Source organism: Leptodactylus fuscus, chromosome 7 (assembly GCF_031893055.1).
Source record: "Leptodactylus fuscus isolate aLepFus1 chromosome 7, aLepFus1.hap2, whole genome shotgun sequence".
Taxonomy (NCBI): domain Eukaryota; kingdom Metazoa; phylum Chordata; class Amphibia; order Anura; family Leptodactylidae; genus Leptodactylus; species Leptodactylus fuscus.
Window position 1 is genome coordinate 153,545,411 of NC_134271.1, and position 20,764 is coordinate 153,566,174.

Consider the following 20,764-nt stretch of genomic DNA (forward strand, 5'->3'; position numbering starts at 1 on the left):
CAAACTCCAAAAAAATTTGATTCCCCTCCCACCTTCCCTGGCGCTTTTTTTGCACCAATAACAGCGCAGGGGAGGTGGGACAGGAACTACGACACCGGAGGCATCGAAAAAAATCAGAAAAAAGTCATTGGCTGCCGAAATCAGGTGATCTCCATTTTAGACGAATAGTGGATTTCAAATCCGGGTCATATGAGAATGTGAACTTTGTGACTAAGAGACAGGCATAGCTGTACAGACAGGGATAACCTTTATTTAGGTAGGAATGTTATTAAAAATAACTTTTTGGGGCTCTATCGGGTGTGTAATTGTGATTTTTGTGACATAAACTTTTTCCCATAGGAATGCATTGGACAGCGCTGATTGGCCAGAGTACGGAATTCGACCAATCAGCGCTGGCTCTGCTGGAGTCTAAGATCGCTCCACACCAGTCTCCATTCAGGTCCGACCTTAGACTCCGCCTCCTCCGGCAGAGCCAGCGTTGATTGGCCGAAGGCTGGCCAATGCATTCCTACATCTGATGCCGGTCAGCCCATCAGATGTAGCAGAGCTGAGTGTGCCGGTCAACCCATCTGATATAGCAGAGCCGACTGTGCACACTCGGCTCTCCTACATCAGATGTAGCAGAGACGAGTGTGCACACTTGGCTCTGCTACATCAGATGTAGCAGAGGCGAGTATGCACACTCGGCTCTGCTACATCTGATGTAGTAGAGCCGAGTGTGCACACTCGGCTCTACTATATCAGATGGGCTGACCGGCACACTTGGCTCTGCTACATCTGATGTAGCAGAGTCGAGTGTGCACACTCGGCTCTGCTATATCAGATGGGCTGACCGGCACACGGTGTAGTTGAGCAGAACTGGCTCAGCAGTGTGCACACTCGGCTCTGCTATATCTGATGTAGCAGAGCCAAGTGTGCACACTCGGCTCTGCTATATCAGATGGGCTGACCGGCACACGGTGTAGTTGAGCAGAACTGGCTCAGCAGTGTGCACACTCGGCTCTGCTATATCAGATGGGCTGACCGGCATCAGATGTAGGAATGCATTGGCCAGCCTTCGGCCAATCAGCGCTGGCTCTGCCGGAGGAGGCGGAGTCTATGGTCGGACCTGAATGGAGACTGGTGTGGAGCGATATTAGACTCCGCCTCCTCCAGCAGAGCCAGCGCTGATTGGTCGAATTCCGTACTCTGGCCAATCAGCGCTGTCCAATGCATTCCTATAGGAAAAAGTTAGCTTGCGAAAATCGCAAGCTGACAGGGATTTCCATGAAATAAAGTGACTTTTATGCCCCCAGACATGCTTCCCCTGCTGTCCTAGTGTCATTCCAGGGTGTTGGTATCATTTCCTGGGGTGTCATAGTGGACTTGGTGACCCTCCTGAGACGGATTTGGGTTTCCCCCTTAACGAGTATATGTTCCCCATAGACTATAATGGGGTTCGAAACCCGTTCGAACACTCGAACAGTGAGCGGCTGTTCGAATCGAATTTCGAACCTCGAACATTTTAGTGTTCGCTCATCTCTAATCTTAACCAGATTCTCCTACTCATCTCCTAGGCTGGTGCAGTGCTGAGGGGGCTGCAGGTTAGTAGTAGTGTTTTCCCTGGGCCATGTCCTAATGCTTTTGCCTCTCTGTGCCTGATGGTAGTTGGAGAGCCCTTGTTGGACATGCTGGAATAAGACTAGAGAGGTAGGGTTTTGGCAGAACAAACTCGCTGAGGTTTCTTGAGGCAGAACAAGGTAAGTTCAGCAGCATCTAAATAATGGACACACAGTACTTACAGAGCATCCACTGAGGGCTGGGGCTGAGCTGGTTGATGGTACTACCCAATGGCATCTTCCTGACCACAAAACAACACATGACTGTCCTAGTGCTGGCACCTTCCATCCTACCTTGGAGTCTGGCCCAGTCTCCAAGCTTCTCTTCTCTCTGATACAACTTCTTCCTCCTGCTGAGGAAGGAAGAAACCAACTGTCTCCTTGTCTTCCCTACGTCGAACTCCAAGTCATGGTTGTACCTTCAGATCAGCAGCCATTCTCCGGTGGTTCTCTCCACTAAAAGGTACATATAGGTATTAATAGTAATACACTGTGTTCCAGATTACTATGTAAAAAGTGTTTAGGAGTGATAAGGTAAGAATTTTTTTGTTAGTCAGTTAAACTCATGGATGGTGATGTGTGTCAGGGCTCTTTATATCACTGAAAGCAATTGCAGACGCCTGTGCTAATTAGTTTGGCAGGTATGTCCAATTAAAGGCAAGACTACTTAAGAAGGTTGTCCCACATTATTAAGCAGCCTACATTTTCAGTCAAAATGGGAAAGAAAAAGGATGTGTCGGCTGCTGAGAAGCAACAAATTGTGGAGTATTTAGGTCAAGGAATGACTACAATCAACATTGCCAAGACACTTCATCGTGATCATCACACAATCAAGAAGTATGTAGCTGATTCACAGCACACACGTGTGCGTGCAGATAAGGGAGAATTGAGGACTCTTTCCAACAGACAATTACGTTAGATTAAAGAGCAGCTGCAAAAATGCCTGGTCATAGCAGCAGACACGTTTTTAAAGCTGCTGGTGCCTCCAACGTCCCCCGAACAACAAGATGCAGGGTCCTTCAGAGGTTTGCAGCTGTGCGTAAGCCGTCCTGTCCACCTCCTCTATCCACTGCACACGAGCAGAAAGGGCTCCAGTTGGACAAACAATACATGAAGACTGACTGCAAAACTGTTTTGTTCACCAATGAGCGCTGTGCAGCGCTCTATAGTCCAGATGGATGGAGTGGAGGATGGCTGGTTGGTGGACACCCCATGCAAATACGGCTACGGTGCCAACAAGGAGGAGGTAGAGTAATGTTTTGGGCTGGAATCATGGGGAGAGAGATTGTCGGCCCCTTTAGGATCCCTGAAGGGGTAAAGATGAACTCCATAATATATGTGGAGTTTCTCAAACAGCACTCCCTGCCATGGTTCAAGAAGAAGAACCGCGCACTCCGCAGCAAGATCATATTCATGCAGGATAATGCACCAATGTCTCAGGCTGCAAATAACACATCTGCATCTCTGGCTGCTATGGGCATGAAAGGGGACAAACTTATGGTGTGGCCCCCATGCTCCCCTGACCTCAACCCCATTGAGAACCTCTGGAGCATCATCAGAAGGAGTGTCTATGATGGTGGGAGGCAGGTCACATCTAAGCAACAGCTCTGGGAGGGGATTCAGTCCTCATGCCAAACAATTGAAGCAGAAACCATCCAAAACCTGACAAATACAATGGACAAGAGAGTTCAGAAGCTCCAACAAGGGGTCCGATGTGCAAACGTAACATCACATACAAGACAGTTTGGACTTGAAAACTGTTTGATCTCAGTCTGTAATAACCTGCTAATGCTGAGAATTACACAAATGACCATTTTTTTGTTCTTTATAAAAATAAAAAGGTTGAAAACTCTGCTGTGCATAATAATTTACAACATGCATTTTGTGTTGTTTTTTTGTTTTTTTTAATATGTAATCATATGTGACTGATCATAGGCAGTTTGTTCAAAAACCTTTCAATTGTACTCTAATAGTTGATGACTGGAAAATTACAAAGACTGCAATTCGTATATGTCATTTTTGAAAATATGAGAAAATAATATTTGCATAATAATTTGGAACACAGTGTATCGGTTCTCCATGATACATATATATAGGACACTCCACATGTACACCTACAGAATGACCACGATATACTGGAGACATGACAGCTTATATCTAATGGAGAATACCAAAAAGATGTATAGTCCAGTCTAGGTGGAAGTTACCCCTCCCCCGCACACATATTAGGGGGTCACTAGATCTTTATATATAATCTGATTGTTACTTGTGGGTTCTGGAAGGATTTTCTCTCCTATTCCTTAAATTTATCTTTCTCTTCATTGTAAAGAAGACTGACATAAAATATTCTGATATGTTAACCCCTTGTATTCTCTATATTTGTGTAATGACCCTTATCTGTGATCTTTTCTTGTGTTCTAGAAATATCTGAGTCTACAAAATGATAGAAAAACATTGGCCCGGACATTACTACGGGATATTTTCCAGAGAGGAAGAGAAGCTGTGATAGCATTGTGGGTCAGTCTATACAGCTTACAGAAGAATCATGGGACCCCCGGCCTGCGCGCTGTACTGGAGGAGCTACATGAGAGAGGTAACATTGTGTATGTGATGTGTCCGTCATACAGGTAACATTGTGTATGTGATGTGTCCGTCATACAGGTAACATTGTGTATGTGATGTGTCATACAGATAACATTGTGTATGTGATGTGTCCGTCATACAGATAACATTGTGTATGTGATGTGTCATACAGGTAACATTGTGTATGTGATGTGTCATACAGGTAACATTGTGTATGTGATGTGTCTGTCATACAGGTAACACTGTGTATGCGATGTGTCTGTCATACAGGTAACATTGTGTATGTGATGTGTCATACAGGTAACATTGTGTATGTGATGTGTCATACAGGTAACATTGTGTATGTGATGTGTCATACAGGTAACATTGTGTATGTGATGTGTCATACAGGTAACATTGTGTATGTGATGTGTCATACAGGTAACATTGTGTATGTGATGTGTCTGTCATACAGGTAACACTGTGTATGTGATGTGTGTGTCATACAGGTAACACTGTGTATGCGATGTGTCTGTCATACAGGTAACACTGTGTATGCGATGTGTCATACAGGTAACATTGTGTATGTGATGTGTCATACAGGTAACATTGTGTATGTGATGTGTCATACAGGTAACATTGTGTATGCGATGTGTCCGTCATACAGGTAACATTGTGTATGTGATGTGTCATACAGGTAACATTGTGTATGCGATGTGTCCGTCATACAGGTAACATTGTGTATGTGATGTGTCATACAGGTAACATTGTGTATGTGATGTGTCATACAGGTAACATTGTGTATGTGATGTGTCATACAGGTAACATTGTGTATGTGATGTGTCTGTCATACAGGTAACACTGTGTATGTGATGTGTCCATCATACAGGTAACATTGTGTATGTGATGTGTCTGTCATACAGGTAACATTGTGTATGTGATGTGTCATACAAGTAACATTGTGTATGTGTCCGTCATACAGGTAACATTGTGTATGTGATGTGTCCGTCATACAGGTAACATTGTGTATGTGATGTGTCCATCATACAGGTAACATTGTGTATGTGATGTGTCCGTCATACAGGTAACATTGTGTATGTGATGTGTCCGTCATACAGGTAACATTGTGTATGTGATGTGTCATACAGGTAACATTGTGTATGTGATGTGTCTGTCATACAGGTAACATTGTGTATGCGATGTGTCCATCATACAGGTAACATTGTGTATGTGATGTGTCCATCATACAGGTAACATTGTGTATGTGATGTGTCCATCATAGATAGATAGATAGGTTCCTAGGAGTCCTAAGAGTATTCTCTACTATGTATTATAGGTAGGTTCCTAGGAGTCCTAAGAGTAATCTTCCCTATATATAAAACAAACTTGTGTGATCCGAAATAAATCCTGGTACTGAACCACCTGAACCCAAAAGAAAACCAATGTTGAAAGCTTCAACAATCTGTACCAATAAGTCATAAGAAAAATCTCAAAGGGTGTTTTTTTGATAAGCAGTCAGTGTTTTTTCAAAACTTGAGTGGTGACTAAAGGGATTCTAGTAGCCCGCACTTCTTTCTCAGATGGGCTCCGCACCCTTGTCAGTGCTTTTAATGATTGATGACGTGAATATCCCACAGACAGTTCTTATGTCTTCTTACTATGGGGGTTCATCTTACGTCTGTTGTACATAGTGTTGTGGTAGAATTTCATTGTGACCCCCAGAGTAGAGATGACACCTTATTGTCTGTGGGTTCTCAGTTCTTCTTCAGTTCTCTACCTCCCACCTCCTCCAGAATCCATTCAGCTACAGAAAGACACCGCTACTACTTTCCTGCCATCAGAGAGGAAGTGCAGCCTTCACTGCAGACAATATACCTTAGGATAGACCATCAGTATCAGACCTGCGGGAGTCCAGTCCTAGACCAGCACAGTGACAACAAATGTACTTCTTCTAAGCACATGAAAAATGGTCCTGACAGAGACAGGGGTGTGTAATGAAGGCGTCGCCTGTGTCTGGATGGTGGACAATGAAACTATGGGAGCTGCTCATGCTTGTGTATGACTAGGTTCACACTTGGGCCTCATCTACGTCCAAGGTTTCAGTCCCAAAATCTGCTTAAGAAATGCAGAGAGAAAAGTCCAGTCCTTCCAACAGGACTTTTCTCTCCACATTTTTCCACCCTTTTCGGGCGGAAACCCAGTGGACCCCATTATCATTTCTGGGGGCTGCAGGTAACACTCTTCTAAGTGGATTATGTTTCAGTTCAGGGGGTCCCCAAAAGAACCCCCATATGGAAACCTTCACGCAGGTGTTAACATAGCGTATCAAGCAATCTTTTCTACTGGTGGTCTGTCTGGGCCGCCTGGAGTCTGTTCACCGTGTGTCCCCTCACATAACCACTGCCCCAACATCTCCTAAAATGTGAGAATGACCTAGATGGTGGAAATACATCAAAATAACCGTCCTGCTTCTCTCAGTCCAATCATGCTGCCCCCCCCCCCTTTCAAACTCTGTCAACTTGGCACAATGTCATTGAGTGCGTCATAGAGACATGTCTAGCACTAAATGTTCTCATAACCAAGAGGTACACTACCCAAAAGCAGCCTCTGAGAGGGCAGCAGGGGGAGCACTTTGGCCAGACCTGTAATCATTTACATATCTGCCTGAGACAGAACTCCATGCTGGATTTTGCAGCAATCTGACCTATCAGTGTGATATTTTATACCAGTGAGTGTATGCTGTTAGTGTATAAGTGAATGTCTGCTCCATATGATACATGATTAGAGATATCAGCCGGACCAGTGACCGCCATCTGTATACTGTGCTCTATAGGAGACTAGCATCTGCCCGCAACTTCGTCTGCGGATTGGTGTTGGCGCTGAGCCGCGTATAGTTGGTGCTCTTTGTATGATCCGCGGTGTGAGCCCCTGCGCTGTCCCCGTGTGCGCCTCCATCCCTCCTTCCACCCCATGGTCCCCCTACATACAGCTCACCCCTAGCCAGCCCTCTTACCCCTCCCTTGCCCCAGTCCCCCCTCGCCCATGGCCCCTCACTTACCTGCACCCCCTGCCCCTTGGGTGTAGTGTACTGAGGTGTATGTACATCTGTGCATATGCATATGGGGGGCAACCCCCTGCATCCCCCTCCCGTGGCACCCCCCCCCCACGTGCCCCCCCATCTGTGCGCACCTCCCTCACTCCCTCCATTCCCTCCATTCCCCCCCCCTCTGGCCAAAACCTAGGTTGAACAGCAGGTTTACCTGGCGTACTGACAGAAAGCGCAGAGCATGTCTGCACACACGCTGCCTGTTCGGTCCGGGCCCAACGTTCTATTCCTGTCTGTGTGGCGCAGCTTCGTGCAGGCGTGGAGGTTGAGACCGCCGATACCCTGTGCGTCTCCACAGACATGCGGCCTGTTCGCTCCGGCACCAATGTCCTATGCCAGTCCATGTGCCGCCACTTCCTCCAGCTGCAGAGGAACATCAGCCGGCATGTGCGCTCCTTCCCCAGCCCTCTGTTGTATCGGCCGCACAGTATGCGGGGACGTGCGGCTCTCCGCTGCTGGTGTACAATGGCCACGCCCACATTTTGCCGCCAACGTATGGTGCCGCCGCGCTGCCTCCATAGGCTACCCATACCCTGCCATGCACCAATAGGAGGTGTGTTGAATAACCTGCGCTAGCGTGATGCCAGGTTATGCAGCGGAGCCGGCGCAAACTTTTGCTGGTTGCGGTGGCGATTTGGGGTGAGTGAGCCACATTTAGAGTAGCCTATTGTTCCTTCCTGACCAATATTTAGGTGTGTGTGAAAATGCTGGAAAATCCATTCAGCCGTTTGGCTGTGATTGAGGAACAAACATCCAAAAACAGAAACCCACAATCATCCAAACACACAAACTTTCCCCTTTATAATATTAGTGGGATTAGTAGGATAGGACGTCATGTCCTGATGCTCCAGGTCACTACAGAGTCAGGTCCTGTATATCCAGCACTAATAATGTCTTTACACTACAAGACTGGTTACATCTGTCATTTCTTATTAGGTGACAGTCTGGTGGTGGAAATCCTACTGGATAAAGAAGGACACCGACTGCACCCAGACCTGGAAGGTAAGTGTGTATTATATAACCGTATTATTATATTAACCCCTTCCTGCTCTGCCATGTACTACTATGTCATGTTGAGTGTATAGTTACTGATCAGTGCTGTAATAGTACGGCACCTTCATTACACAGACAGGACCTGGGACTTGGCGCTAGAGTCAGAAAATAATCCGTCTCTGGCAGCTTAACCCCTCAGATTCTGTGATCAATAGCGAGGAAGCTTCAGTGCAATGTACTGCAATACAATGCGTCACCAATGTGTCATGTCCGCACTATCCAAATATTCAGGCGCAGAGTTTACTCAGGACTTCTTGGAGCCCATTATTTTTCTGTCAGACATACATTACCAGCTCCAGCCTGGAAGGCAGCAGTCCCTCGTTGCATTTTTTCCTAGTTTAGTCTCCCCTCCCTTTAACTCCTTCCTGACATGTTGGGAATCCTGACCCAGGCGCTATTTTCTCGATAGTGCATTTGGGGAGGAGCGCCAATTCCCTGAAACGAGATTGTATATATTTTCTTAGATATACAAAAATGAAAAAACATTCTAAAAATAAAAACAACTTAAAAATAAAGCCCTATGTGTCACCGAAAAAAAAGACGCAGAAATCAATTGTATAACGCTAATGATAAAAATATCATAGTTCTCAAACCGCACATACAAAAACTCAAATATGTGTCTGGTCCTGATCCAGAGAAATTGGCCCAGTACTGAAGTGGTTAATGTATTTTTGGCGGGAGTGCCTCATGTTGGTAATAATTAGAGTTATTGCCAGTACCCCCCCCCCCCCCTTAGGCAGCATCTTCAGGGAGGGCGGAGGAGGGTAAAGGGGAGGAGCTGACAGGTGGCAGAGACAGATATAGGAGAACAGCGCCTCCTCTCTGTATAGACTGTACGTGAGCCCAGGGGTGCGGGTTAGATGGACTTCTGTCCATGTTATCACTTCTCCTGTCCATCATCTCTAAGTTATAGGGGTGACTTATAGGGGTATTCTCTCTGACGCCGCAGCCAAAACATTTGCCATCACCCAGTTTGTGGCCTGAAAAGAGCTGATCCACCAAAAGGAATAGATATATATTGCGGTTAAAACGTAACCTTTAATAAATATGCATTAATACCAATCTAAAGGAACACACAGGAAGGAAATTCATGTACCAGTATATACTGTGCAAGAATAAATCATCACACAGGCACGGCAGCCTCCAGAAAATAAAACCAAAAACACTCACCAATTAGATGATATGGAGTGTGGTAACGGTGCACAAATGGAGGTGGCTAATAGTAACAAAAACTGGTACAATATCAGATATATCAAAAGATAGGAGTGGCCAAGGGTAGAGAGGTTAGGGAAATGGACAGTCACACCACTAAGGGGACAGGAATAGCTATTTCACCCTAGAAACCGGACTCCGAACCATTCCGCTAATGGTAAATGGTCTGACTGGAACCTCTCCCTAGATGGTTAAGGCCACCATAAGAAATACTGAATGAAAACACTCTTATATTAAAAACATAGAGCATGCCACCCGACATGCATGTTTCATCAGGAAGATCACACACAATCCTGAATCATCAGGGGTTAATGGCTGAAAAATGCTCAAATGCAGATCAACCCTGTACAGCCATATAGTCATACTACACCAGTCACATACTGCTCAAACCTCACATCCCATATGGTGCTGGGGGGAGAAGACAAGGTTAAGAGCCAGTATGGAAGGGAGCCGTCATAGAAAAAACAGGTTAGTGGTGTTCCAGAGTGTTAGGAAACAACCACATACGCCCAGGTATCTGACAGAGTGCCGTCCGCCCTGCGTTCATTATATAGAGAGCCAGGAAACGCGCGTGTCCAAATCGAAAGAACGCGCATGCGCACTAGATGCCCGACTCGAAAACGAACCCCAGTGCACATACGCAAAAGGTCCGAAGCCTGCGCACTCGCACAAAGGTCCAAAATCAGCTCAAATAGGACTACAAGTACAAAAGTAACAACAAGGAGCCAGCAGGATCACTCCAAATGTATGTAACCATAATAATATACAGAGGGGATCAGTGTCACGCTCTATATAAATAGAACATACCACCCTGATAAAACGGGGAGGATGTAAAAAGAAGGATATTTAGTGCCAGCATCTAACCAGGATTAACATACCAGTGAACACAGGGATCAATGAGCTGATACAACCTAATCACAATCAAATCAATGAAGTAAAACTAAGCTGTTCATTCAACCCCAAAGGCTGAACTGTTTTTAGGCGAAATATCCATTTGGTCTCTGCTTGAGTAACAAGATGATCCCAATCCCCCCTTCTGACCGGAGGTTTGAGGAGATCAATGCCCATGAATTTGATGCAAGAAGCATCACCTTGATGTGCCAATCGAATATGGCGTGCAATGGGAGTATCAGATTTACAATGGGAGTCATGCATATTTATTAAAGGTTACGTTTTGACCTCAATATATATCTATTCCTTTTGGTGGATCATTTGTATAGTTGAATAGATTGTCAATAATAATTGGAATCAATTTCTGAAAAGAGCTGCACAAAAACACCACAAAATAAACATCAAGAAACTTTACCTTTAACACCGCCCCCATCCTGTCCGAACCAGATCCTTATAGTGCAAATTATAGGGCAATATAATGGGTGTATAGACACAACCCCCAAACCTCCAGAGGGGCATCAAATCCAAAGTTATATCACTGTAACTGCAATACTGAGGAACTGCAGGAGCTTCAATGGTTGTGTCCATAATATGTGAGTAATACAGCGGCCATATTACACCAACCTGTAAGTGGCCCTACTTATCCCATCAGGTAGGGTCAGAGACTTACCATTACTGACTGGAGTTATAGTGTGTATACGGAGATGGGAATTATATTCCTATGTCCAGCTCCAGCACCAGACATCACAGCAGGAGCCATTATAGTTTGCCTGAGACAAATCACAAAGATTTGGGTTTTGTTAAAAAGCATAACTTTTGGAAAATTTTGGTCAAAACCAGTTTCCTGGGTATTATTGGTTCATTCATCTCTACTAGAGATGAGCGAACAATAAAATGTTCGAGGTTCGAAATTCGATTCGAACAGCCGCTCACTGTTTGAGTGTTCGAACGGGTTTCGAACCCCATTATAGTCTATGGGGAACATATACTCGTTAAGGGGGAAACCCAAATCCGTGTCTGGAGGGTCACCAAGTCCACTATGACACCCCAGGAAATTATACCTACACCCTGGAATGACACTGAGACAGCAGGGGAAGCATGTCTGGGGGCATAAAAGTCACTTTATTTCATGGAAATCCCTGTCAGCTTGCGATTTTCGCAAGCTAACTTTTCCCCATAGAAATGCATTGGCCAGCGCTGATTGGCCAGAGTATGGAATTCGACCAATCAGCGCTGGCTCTGCTGGAGGAGGCGGAGTCTAAGGTCGCTCCACACCAGTCTCCATTCAGGTCCGACCTTAGACTCCGCCTCCTCCGGCAGAGCCAGCGCTGATTGGCCGAAGGCTAGCCAATGCATTCCTATTGGTAGCAGTGCTGAGCCAGTTCTGCTCAACTACACAGTGTGCCGGTCAGCCCATCTGATATAGCAGAGCCGAGTATGCATCAGATGTAGCAGAGCCGAGTGTGCATCAGATGTAGCAGAGCCGAGTGTGCATCAGATATGTCGTTGAGCAGAACTGGCTCAGCACTGCTAAGTCTCTGCATTCACATAGGAATGCATTGGCCAGCCTTCGGCCAATCAGCAATGGCTCTGCCGGAGGAGGCGGAGTCTAAGGTCGGACCTGAATGGAGACTGGTGTGGAGCGATATTAGACTCCGCCTCCTCCAGCAGAGCCAGCGCTGATTGGTCGAATTCCGTACTCTGGCCAATCAGCGCTGGCCAATGCATTCTATTAGCCCGATGAAGTAGAGCTGAATCCCGATCAGCCTATCGCGCTGTGCTGTGTGAGCGGGGAGGAACGCCCCCTCCCTCTGCTCACACTGCTCGTCCATAGACGAGTATTATCAGGAAGGGAGGGGGCGTTCCTCCCCGCTCACACAGTGCTATAGGCTGTGCTGTGAAGAAGGACGTCTCTGACTGACTGTCAGAAACGCCCTTCTGACCATAGAAGAGCTACGGTACCGGACCGTAAGCTCTTCACACCGGGCACAGATCGGGAAAGCCGACAGTGCGCTGAATTCAGCGCACTGTCAGCTTTCCGGCAGTATATAGAACTGCCTGTGCCCAAAATGGTGAAAGGTCCTATTTAACCCCTTAACAAAAATCCAAAACTGTGCCAATTTTTTTTTTTTTTAAAGTCGCCATATTCTGACAGAGCAGCCTGCAAAAGAAAGTCACTGCACACAGGCCAGGGAACATTTACAAGGCTTCCGGCTGTCTTGCCAATGTGACGTCAGCTTTGACCAAGGCACGAGAAGGGTTAATGCCCACGATCAATGCGGGCACCGACTGTGGGCATTAGTGCATGGTGTCTGCTGTATGAAACAGGCTCACGGGTGGCGGCCATAGTTAAACACTTGGCATCCACCGTAATAGTACGGTGCATGTCAGGAAGCGGTTACAGAATTCTGTTTCCTTCTCCATTTATTAGGCTGCTCTCCTCCTCTTTGTTATCAGTCAGACTGTATATATGGAATATGTCTCCATGTTAACCTCACACACAGAAGTCTACAGAGAGGGGAGGGAAGGGATTTATTGCCTCATTTTGTGCAGTGGTTGAGTCTTATCCTGAAAGATAGCGGTATCAGAAGAGCGTCCTCACTCAGTGTAACAGAATGGAGGATTATGTAGATAATCTGTTTTCCCATAGTCCAAACAGCAGCACAACAGATGGGGTATTCCTGCCCCTGCGTGCAATCAGGACAGGTGGAACTTTTGCTCAATCAAAGAACCTCCCCTATAAGAGGTCACCAGACCTCCCCCTCCTCGTGTTAGTTATAAAGTAGAGATTTCCGAAACCCTTCAGAAAATTAAACAAAACAAAAATACAGGGAGGAAGCTTTGTGCTGCTGTTTGGACTATGGGAAAACAGATTATCTACATAATCCTCCATTCCCCATACGTCCAACACAGCAACACAACAGATGGGGAGGTAGCAAGAAACCCCCCCCCTAGGGTGGGACTTCCTGACAAACTGATGTCAATACAGAGCGACTGAAGGCAACCGCCTCCGCGCTATAATCGTCTAACCTATAATGTCTCACAAAAGTTAAGTGAGAACTCCAGGCTGCTGCAGCGCAAATCTGGTCCAGGGAGATAGAATGTCTCTCCGCACATGTCGCAGCAACTGCACCAGTAGAATGTGCCCTTACAAACTCAGGTGGAAGTAGGCCCTGAGTACTGAATGCTTGAGAGATGGCCTCCTTAATCCATCTCGCCTATGTTGCCTTAGAGGCTCTACACCCCTTTTATTTTCTGGAAAAATTTACCAGAAGGTTTTCCACTCTCCTGAATGTTCTAGTGCATTCCAGATAAATTTGTAAGCACCTCTTCAGATCCAGGGAATGCCACCTCTCTTCCTCCTGAGAGGTGGGGGACGGAAAAACCGTGGGTAGGGTAATTATACGATTAATATTCCATGTCTACGGGACTTTTGGAATAAATCCCGGAAGATATCTTAATTTGTACCCTGTCTGGCAAGAATAACAAATCCGGTTCAGAGGCTGCTAAAGCCTGTAGTACTCCAGTACGTTTAGCCGATGTAATGGCTACGAGGAATGCCACTCTGCAGGAGAGGAATTTTAGTCCTACCTCTTGTGGTGGTTCAAAGGGGGGCCCACAGATCCCCTGCAGTACCGTAGCTAAATCCCATTGGGGGATTGGGACTTGGATGGTGGGTCGGCGCCTAGCGGCCCCTCTTAAGAATTGACTTACCAACGGATCTTGAGACAGTCTCATCCCTAATACGGCTGAAAGGGCAGCTACATGCACTTTTAATGTTGCCGGGGTGAGGCCTTTCTCCAGCCCGCTTTGCATAAACTCCAATACCGACTCAATAGCCGGTATTGCACGTTGATTCTCCGTGCACCATTGCTGGTAAATTCTGCCAATCCTCATGTAGCTTCTATTCGTAGAATCTGCCCTTGAGCAGGCCAGTGTTGTCCGCACAGCCTGTGTCAATCCCCCAGGCTGTCAGGTTGAACCTCTTCAGGTCCTGGCATAGCCGCTTGTTTTGGGTTACCAGGTTGTGAAGAAGTGGAAGCCTCCAGTAATTCCCTCGACTCATCTGCATGAGGTGGGTAAACCATACCCTTTTCGGCCAGTACGGTATGATCGTAATCACCGATACCTGATCCTGTCTGATCTTGGCCAATACCTTCAAAACCATGGGAAGTGGAGGGAAGATGTATGCCAGCCTGAACCTCCAAGGTATTGATAGGGCATCTGCTGCCAAGGGGTTGTCTTTCTGGCAGAGGGAACAGAACCTCTCCACCTTGGCATTGTATTGGGTGGCCATTAGATCCACCTCGGGGAGACCCCACATCCGAGTCAATTGAAGAAAGACCTCCTGGTTGAGGGACCACTCGCCCGACACTGCTTCTCCCATGCTGAGCTGGTCTGCCAGCACATTCAGATGTCCCCTTATGTGCACCGCACTGAGGTGGCTTAGATTTTCCTCCGCCCAGGTAAAAATCTGATTTGTTAGCTTGAGGAGGGAGGAGGACCTCGTCCCTCCCTGCTTGTTCAGGTAGAGGACCACCGTGACGTTGTCCGTCCTGACTCTGACCGCCTTGCCGCGTAGATCCCGGGCGAAGTATAGCAGGGCTCGGTACACTGCGCATAACTCGCTCCAATTTGATGACTGAGCAGTCTCCAGTCGGCTCCATGTCCCTTGTGCCAGGGTCTCCCCCAGATGCGCTCCCCAGCCATGAAGGGAGGCATCCATTGTCAACAGGGTCCAGTCGGGCTGGACCGTGGACATCCCGTCTTTCAATAGGGACCACCATCGCAGTGATCGACGGGTACTGATGGACAACTGGATAGGCTTCTTCAGCCCTGAGGGGCTGCGGCTCCATACCTTGAGGATCTCGCTCTGTAGTGGTCGCATATGCCATAGTGCCCATGGAACTGCATCCGCAGCTGCTGACATTAAACCTAGGACCTTCATTGCGGTTCTTACCTGAACCTCCCGCGTAACCGCCAGATGTTGCACCGCCCGACAAATCTTCTTCTTCCGATTGTGAGGAAGAGATATCTCCATCCTCTGAGAGTCCACAATGAACCCTACGAACTGGATTCTGGTGGTGGGGACGACTGCTGACTTTTGCCAATTGATCAGCCAGCCTAACTCTTCTAGGAAGGCGATAGTGGTCCTTAGGTGGGCCGCGAGAACCTCTGTTGAGTGGGCCTTTAACAGCCAATTGTCTAGGTACGGTATGACAAATATACCTTGGAGCCGAAGAGCTGCAAAGACCGGAGCCACGACCTTTGTAAAGGTGTGGGGGGCCGAAGATATTCCGAACGGAAGAGCTATGAACTGTAGATGACACATAGTACCGTTCAGCACAACCCCGATTCTCAAGAACCTTCTGTGTGGCGGAAAAATCGGGACATGTAAATACACGTCCCTTAAATCTAGGGTGACAAACCTTTCTCCTCGGTGCAGAAAAGGTATCACTGACCTGATGGTTTCCATCCAGAAACGGATCTTGAGGACATAGTGGTTGAGAGGTCTTAAATCGACCACCATTCTCCAGCCTCCCGATGTTTTGGGTACTAGAAACACTGGAGAGTATACCCCGGTTGATTGCTCTTGCCAGAGACATCGGTTCTAGAGCACCTTTGTCCAGGTATTCCTGAACAACGTTCTCCAGAAGGATCTGCATTTGACCAAATAAGACACGGATTTTCACAACTTGTCGGCTGGGTGAGAAGTGAACTATATTTTGTAGCCCGAATGCACGAGCTGGAGGACCCATGGGTCCTGAATGTGACAGCTCCACGCCGCCAAGAGGGGAAAAGGGAGGGGGGGCCTGGGAGTGGGCGTCAGAAGATCGTCTTCTTCATTTCGGGCTTGCCCCTCTGCCCTGACCCCCAGGGCGCTACTGAAAAGGAGCCTCTGGAGGCATACGACTTGGAGAACCCTCTCCCTCTATATGAAGGTGCAGCCCTCCCCCTAGAGCTTTGGGGAAAACTCTTCCACTTGCTGCCAACCTCTCCATGGTGGTGTCCAGCTCTTTTCCAAAGAATCTGCCAGGTTCAAACGGAAGAGCACATTGATTATACTTAGAAGTATTTTATTTATTAGGATATTTATTTTTAATGTAGACTGTGAGCCCCACATAGGGCCCACAATGCACCCCTCTCCTCCCTACCAGCATGTCCTTCTGGAGCATGGGATGGAAATCCATGCAAACACGGGGAGAGCACACAAACTCCCCGCCGATGCTTTTTTTTTATTTTTTTGACCCCCGGCAGGGCTCGAGCCGAGGACTCCGGTGCTGCAAGGCCACAGCGCCAACCACCAAGCCACCGCACGGCCCCCTTATACTTAGACATATTATCTGCCCTCCAGGGCTTTAACCACAGGGGATGTAGCCTCCGCCAGATAGGCCACAGCCATGGACGTGGAGGATAGGAAGGCCAGTAAATCATCCCTGGGAACTCCCGAATCAATATCCTTCCTCAGAGTGGATATATTGGATCGCAGAAACTGCACGACCTCGTTGGTGAAGATTCCCACAGAAGCCTGGCCGAAGCTGAGGTATAAATGCGGCGCAGAAACCTCTCTGTATGTCTATCCATTGCATCTTGCAGATTTGAACCGTCCTCCGACGGTACTACTGTGCGCTTGGATAGCTTGGAGACGGCCATATCCGCTCTTGGGGGTGGCCCTCAGCGATCAACCTCCACCGGAAAAAAAGGGTTCTAAGCCTCTTTGAGATCTGAAAAGACCTCTCTGATCGTCTCCATACACTTCACCAAGGTGAAGTTAGGATGGAACCCCGCTGTGTCACCTATAGATAATGCACTGCTGATATAAACTTTTCCCACCTTTAGAGGAGGGAGATTTTCAAGCAGACAGAGCCCAGGATGAAGGAAACTTTTTCCATGAGAACCACAAGTACATTATTACTTTTTTTTTGATCATATCATAAATGCAAAGTGCAACTGGGACTGAACCTAGGATACTGTGGATTCAGGCATACAGGTCTGTAACCCTACAGACTGAGCCACTAGGGCTCCTGTTTCTAAGTAAGACCTCTATGAAACTGGGAGAGGGGATCTTACCAGAAATCTGCATGTACTCCTTTACCCAGGAGATGACAACATAAGTGGAGGGATCCTAGCTGGAGGACCCCGTACTGACAGCAGTGCAGATATACATAACCTTACAACAAAATGCCATCATGTGAGCAATAAGCAAATATGCATCTAATAAGTAATGATAGTACATAGGTATATGAACCCTTCTTTTAGGTTCACAGCATATAGTTCCCGCTTAGGAATTAAATGCACATTGGAAAAACCGCAAGACATATAAAATATTTGGTTGGATCTTACCATAATGGCGGCAAATCGACTTCCATGCTGTGAAGTTGACAGAGTGCCCTTAGCAATAGAAATGAGTGCTTTTAGTCTCTGCACTAAAACACAGAGGGAAATCTGAAAGGGATATGGCTTACCTTACTGCAGGGCAGTAAATGAACTGCAGCTGAAAAAAAAGTCAGTAACCTGCACAAGGCAGGTAAGACAAGAGACTGCAGTATAAACCTAGTTCTTTCTCTCAGAAAGAAAAGGAAAAAGGATCCAAGACATCTTCTTCCAAACCACAGAGGAGGCCACAGCCTCCTCCACCTGTCCAGTCACACAGGACAGAAAAAAACACGAGGATGGGGAGGTCTGGTGACCTCTTATAGGGGAGGTTCTTTGATTGAGCAAAAGTTCCACCTGTCCTGATAGCACGCAGGGGCAGGAATACCCCGTATGGGGAATTAGTCTTTTCCTGCACCTCCCCCTCCCCTCTCCATAAATGTTGATGTATAAAGTAACTCAGCATGTTAAGTGGAGACGGAAACCTATTTATATAATGAGATCTGTTATAAAGTTTTTTATATTCACCTGTACTATTCACTTATAATAAATGGTGTTAGAATTGGATGATAAGGATGTACACAACTGCTAAACTCATATTTATTACTGATCCTGTAATACATTCTCATCTTGGTTCTCACCTTCACATTCATCTTATATTTTTTCATAGAATCCCAGAGAAGTCACAAGAGACAATTTTATGAAAATAACAAGATCCTTACAGAGAAGAAACCCCCGGGATGTAACCTGGGAGAGGAAAGTTTCTCCTTCTCTACACGTTATGTGAACCTCATCATTGTCTCCACTGATCACTTTAGGGAACGTTCTCAGAATGAGCTCATAGAGACCGGGGCAAGACATGAGGAATACTTAAAGGAAAAACAAAATGAATTACAGCGAATTTCACCCAACAAGATGTTCCGTTGGTGCCACCGATCCAGACTTGTACTACATATGGTAATGGTGAGCGGAGTGCCCGGTGTAGGGAAGACCACACTGATGCAGAAGTTTGTCTATGACTGGGTGAAGGGCGATCTCTATCAAAGATTCTCTTTTGTCTTTTTCTTCAAATTCCGAGAACTGAACAGACTTGAGGATAAGGTTAGTCTGGAGACCATGATCCTTCTTCAGTACCCATATCTGGAGGAGCAGCTGGAGAACATCTTAGAAGATCCAGAGAAACTTCTCTTTATATTTGATGGATTAGATGAAAACAATCATACAATGGATTTCACATCACGTCACTTGTGCTCTCATCCTAAACAGCTCAGACATTGTGGTCAGATTGTGGTTAGTTTGGTGAGAAAGTCTCTTCTTACTGGTTGTTCTGTCCTAATGACCAGTCGCCCAACCAGACTGGCATCAATAGGTTGTAATGTTTTCCAGAGAATAGTAGAAATCACTGGGTTTCTTCCAGAAGAACGAAAGACTTACTTTGAGAATTTCTTCTCCAACCCTGAACTGTCAGAGAAGGCTTTTACTTATGTGAAGCAGAATGCCACCTTGTACACGTTCTGTTACCTCCCGTCCTACTGCTGGATCATCTGTTCTGTATTATCCAGGAGCTTCCAGACGACAAGTAGTGACCAGCAGGTGACATTATTACCCAGAACAGTGACACAACTCTTTGCCATATTTGTCGCCAACATTCTGTCCAATCACAGCCTGGAGAAAAGTGACGCTCAGAAGATCCTGCAGTCCATCGGGTGGATGGCACAACATGGAGTCATGAACCACAGGATTATATTTGAGGAAATAGATCTGGATTCTTTCCATGTGGACAATAAGTCAAAGCTCTTATCAAGTTTTCTGATGGAATTGGGGAAACCTGTGACCTATTCCTTCTTACATCTCACTGTTCAGGAATTCTTCTCTGCCTTGGTCCATTATACTGATTATTCTCCTGAGAAGTTACAGAAATCACTAGAAGAAGCCAAATCCTATCCTGATGGACGTGGTGAGATGTTCCTCCGTTTCCTGTGTGGTCTATCAGACGGCACCACCAGGTCAACACTAACTGGATACCTGGACAAACAAGCAGCTCAGGCCTCCAGAGATGTCATCACTTGGCTGAAGAACTTCATTTCAGAAGAACAGAGGCTGGTGGAAAGTAAAGACAAGAAGCAACATCTTCTCAGGACATTCTTCTATCTGTTTGAGACCCGGAATAAGGCTCTAGTGCTGGAATCATTACAATCACTAAGAAGATTGGACCTTTCTGGTGTTCACATGTCAGCTCTAGACTGCACAGTGTTAGCATTCATCATGGAAACCTGCACACATATAGAAGGACTAGACCTGAAGGCATGTTCCATAGGTCCAGAAGGATTAGAGAGACTTGTACCAGGGTTACATAACCTGCAGCATCTGAGGTAAAATACTAACAGTATTTAATTTTTCTACATTATTTGGCTTCTGATGAACATATTACATTTAACCCCTTTCTGACATCCGCCGTTATATAGCGGCCACACAGGAGCTGAGCAGCTGCCATAGTTGCTGGGTCTTTGCTGTATTATACAGTAAGGACCTGGCACTAATACCCAGATCAATGTCTGCACTAATCCCAGGCATTAAAGCTAACTGAAGGGGGGAGGGGGGGCTCAAAATCTACTTTAAAAAAAAAAGAGAAATATAAAATAGTTACGGGTGTGAGAATATGGCGACTTTAAGAAATATTGGGGGTTTTAGCAAAGTTTTTAATTTTCATTAAAGGGTTAAAATGTAAATAATATGACATCAATTTGGGATCCCTGGAGTTGCACAGAAATGTAGAATACAGGTGACGCCATTTTATCTGCACAGTGAACACCATAAAAACGAAGCCAGTAAGTCGCACAAACGCACTTTTTCTCCAATTCCTCCCTATTCTGAATCTTTCCCCTCTTCCCAGCACATTGTACAGAATAATAAATGGGACCATTATCAAGAACAACTTCCCTGCAAACACTAATCCCTCATATGGCTC

General features: G+C 46.3%; 1 protein-coding gene across 1 annotated transcript in view; it reads left to right on the plus strand.

The window, feature by feature from the left end:
* Positions 1-20,764, plus strand: part of LOC142214652 (NACHT, LRR and PYD domains-containing protein 12-like) — a 177,028-nt gene that overhangs the window by 37,784 nt on the left and 118,480 nt on the right. Inside the window, exons 4-6 of the mRNA XM_075283592.1 lie at positions 4,020-4,191; positions 8,203-8,268; positions 18,467-20,168. Of these exons, the coding sequence (XP_075139693.1) occupies positions 4,020-4,191; positions 8,203-8,268; positions 18,467-20,168 (1,940 nt within the window). The remainder of the gene's footprint in view (positions 1-4,019; positions 4,192-8,202; positions 8,269-18,466; positions 20,169-20,764) is intronic.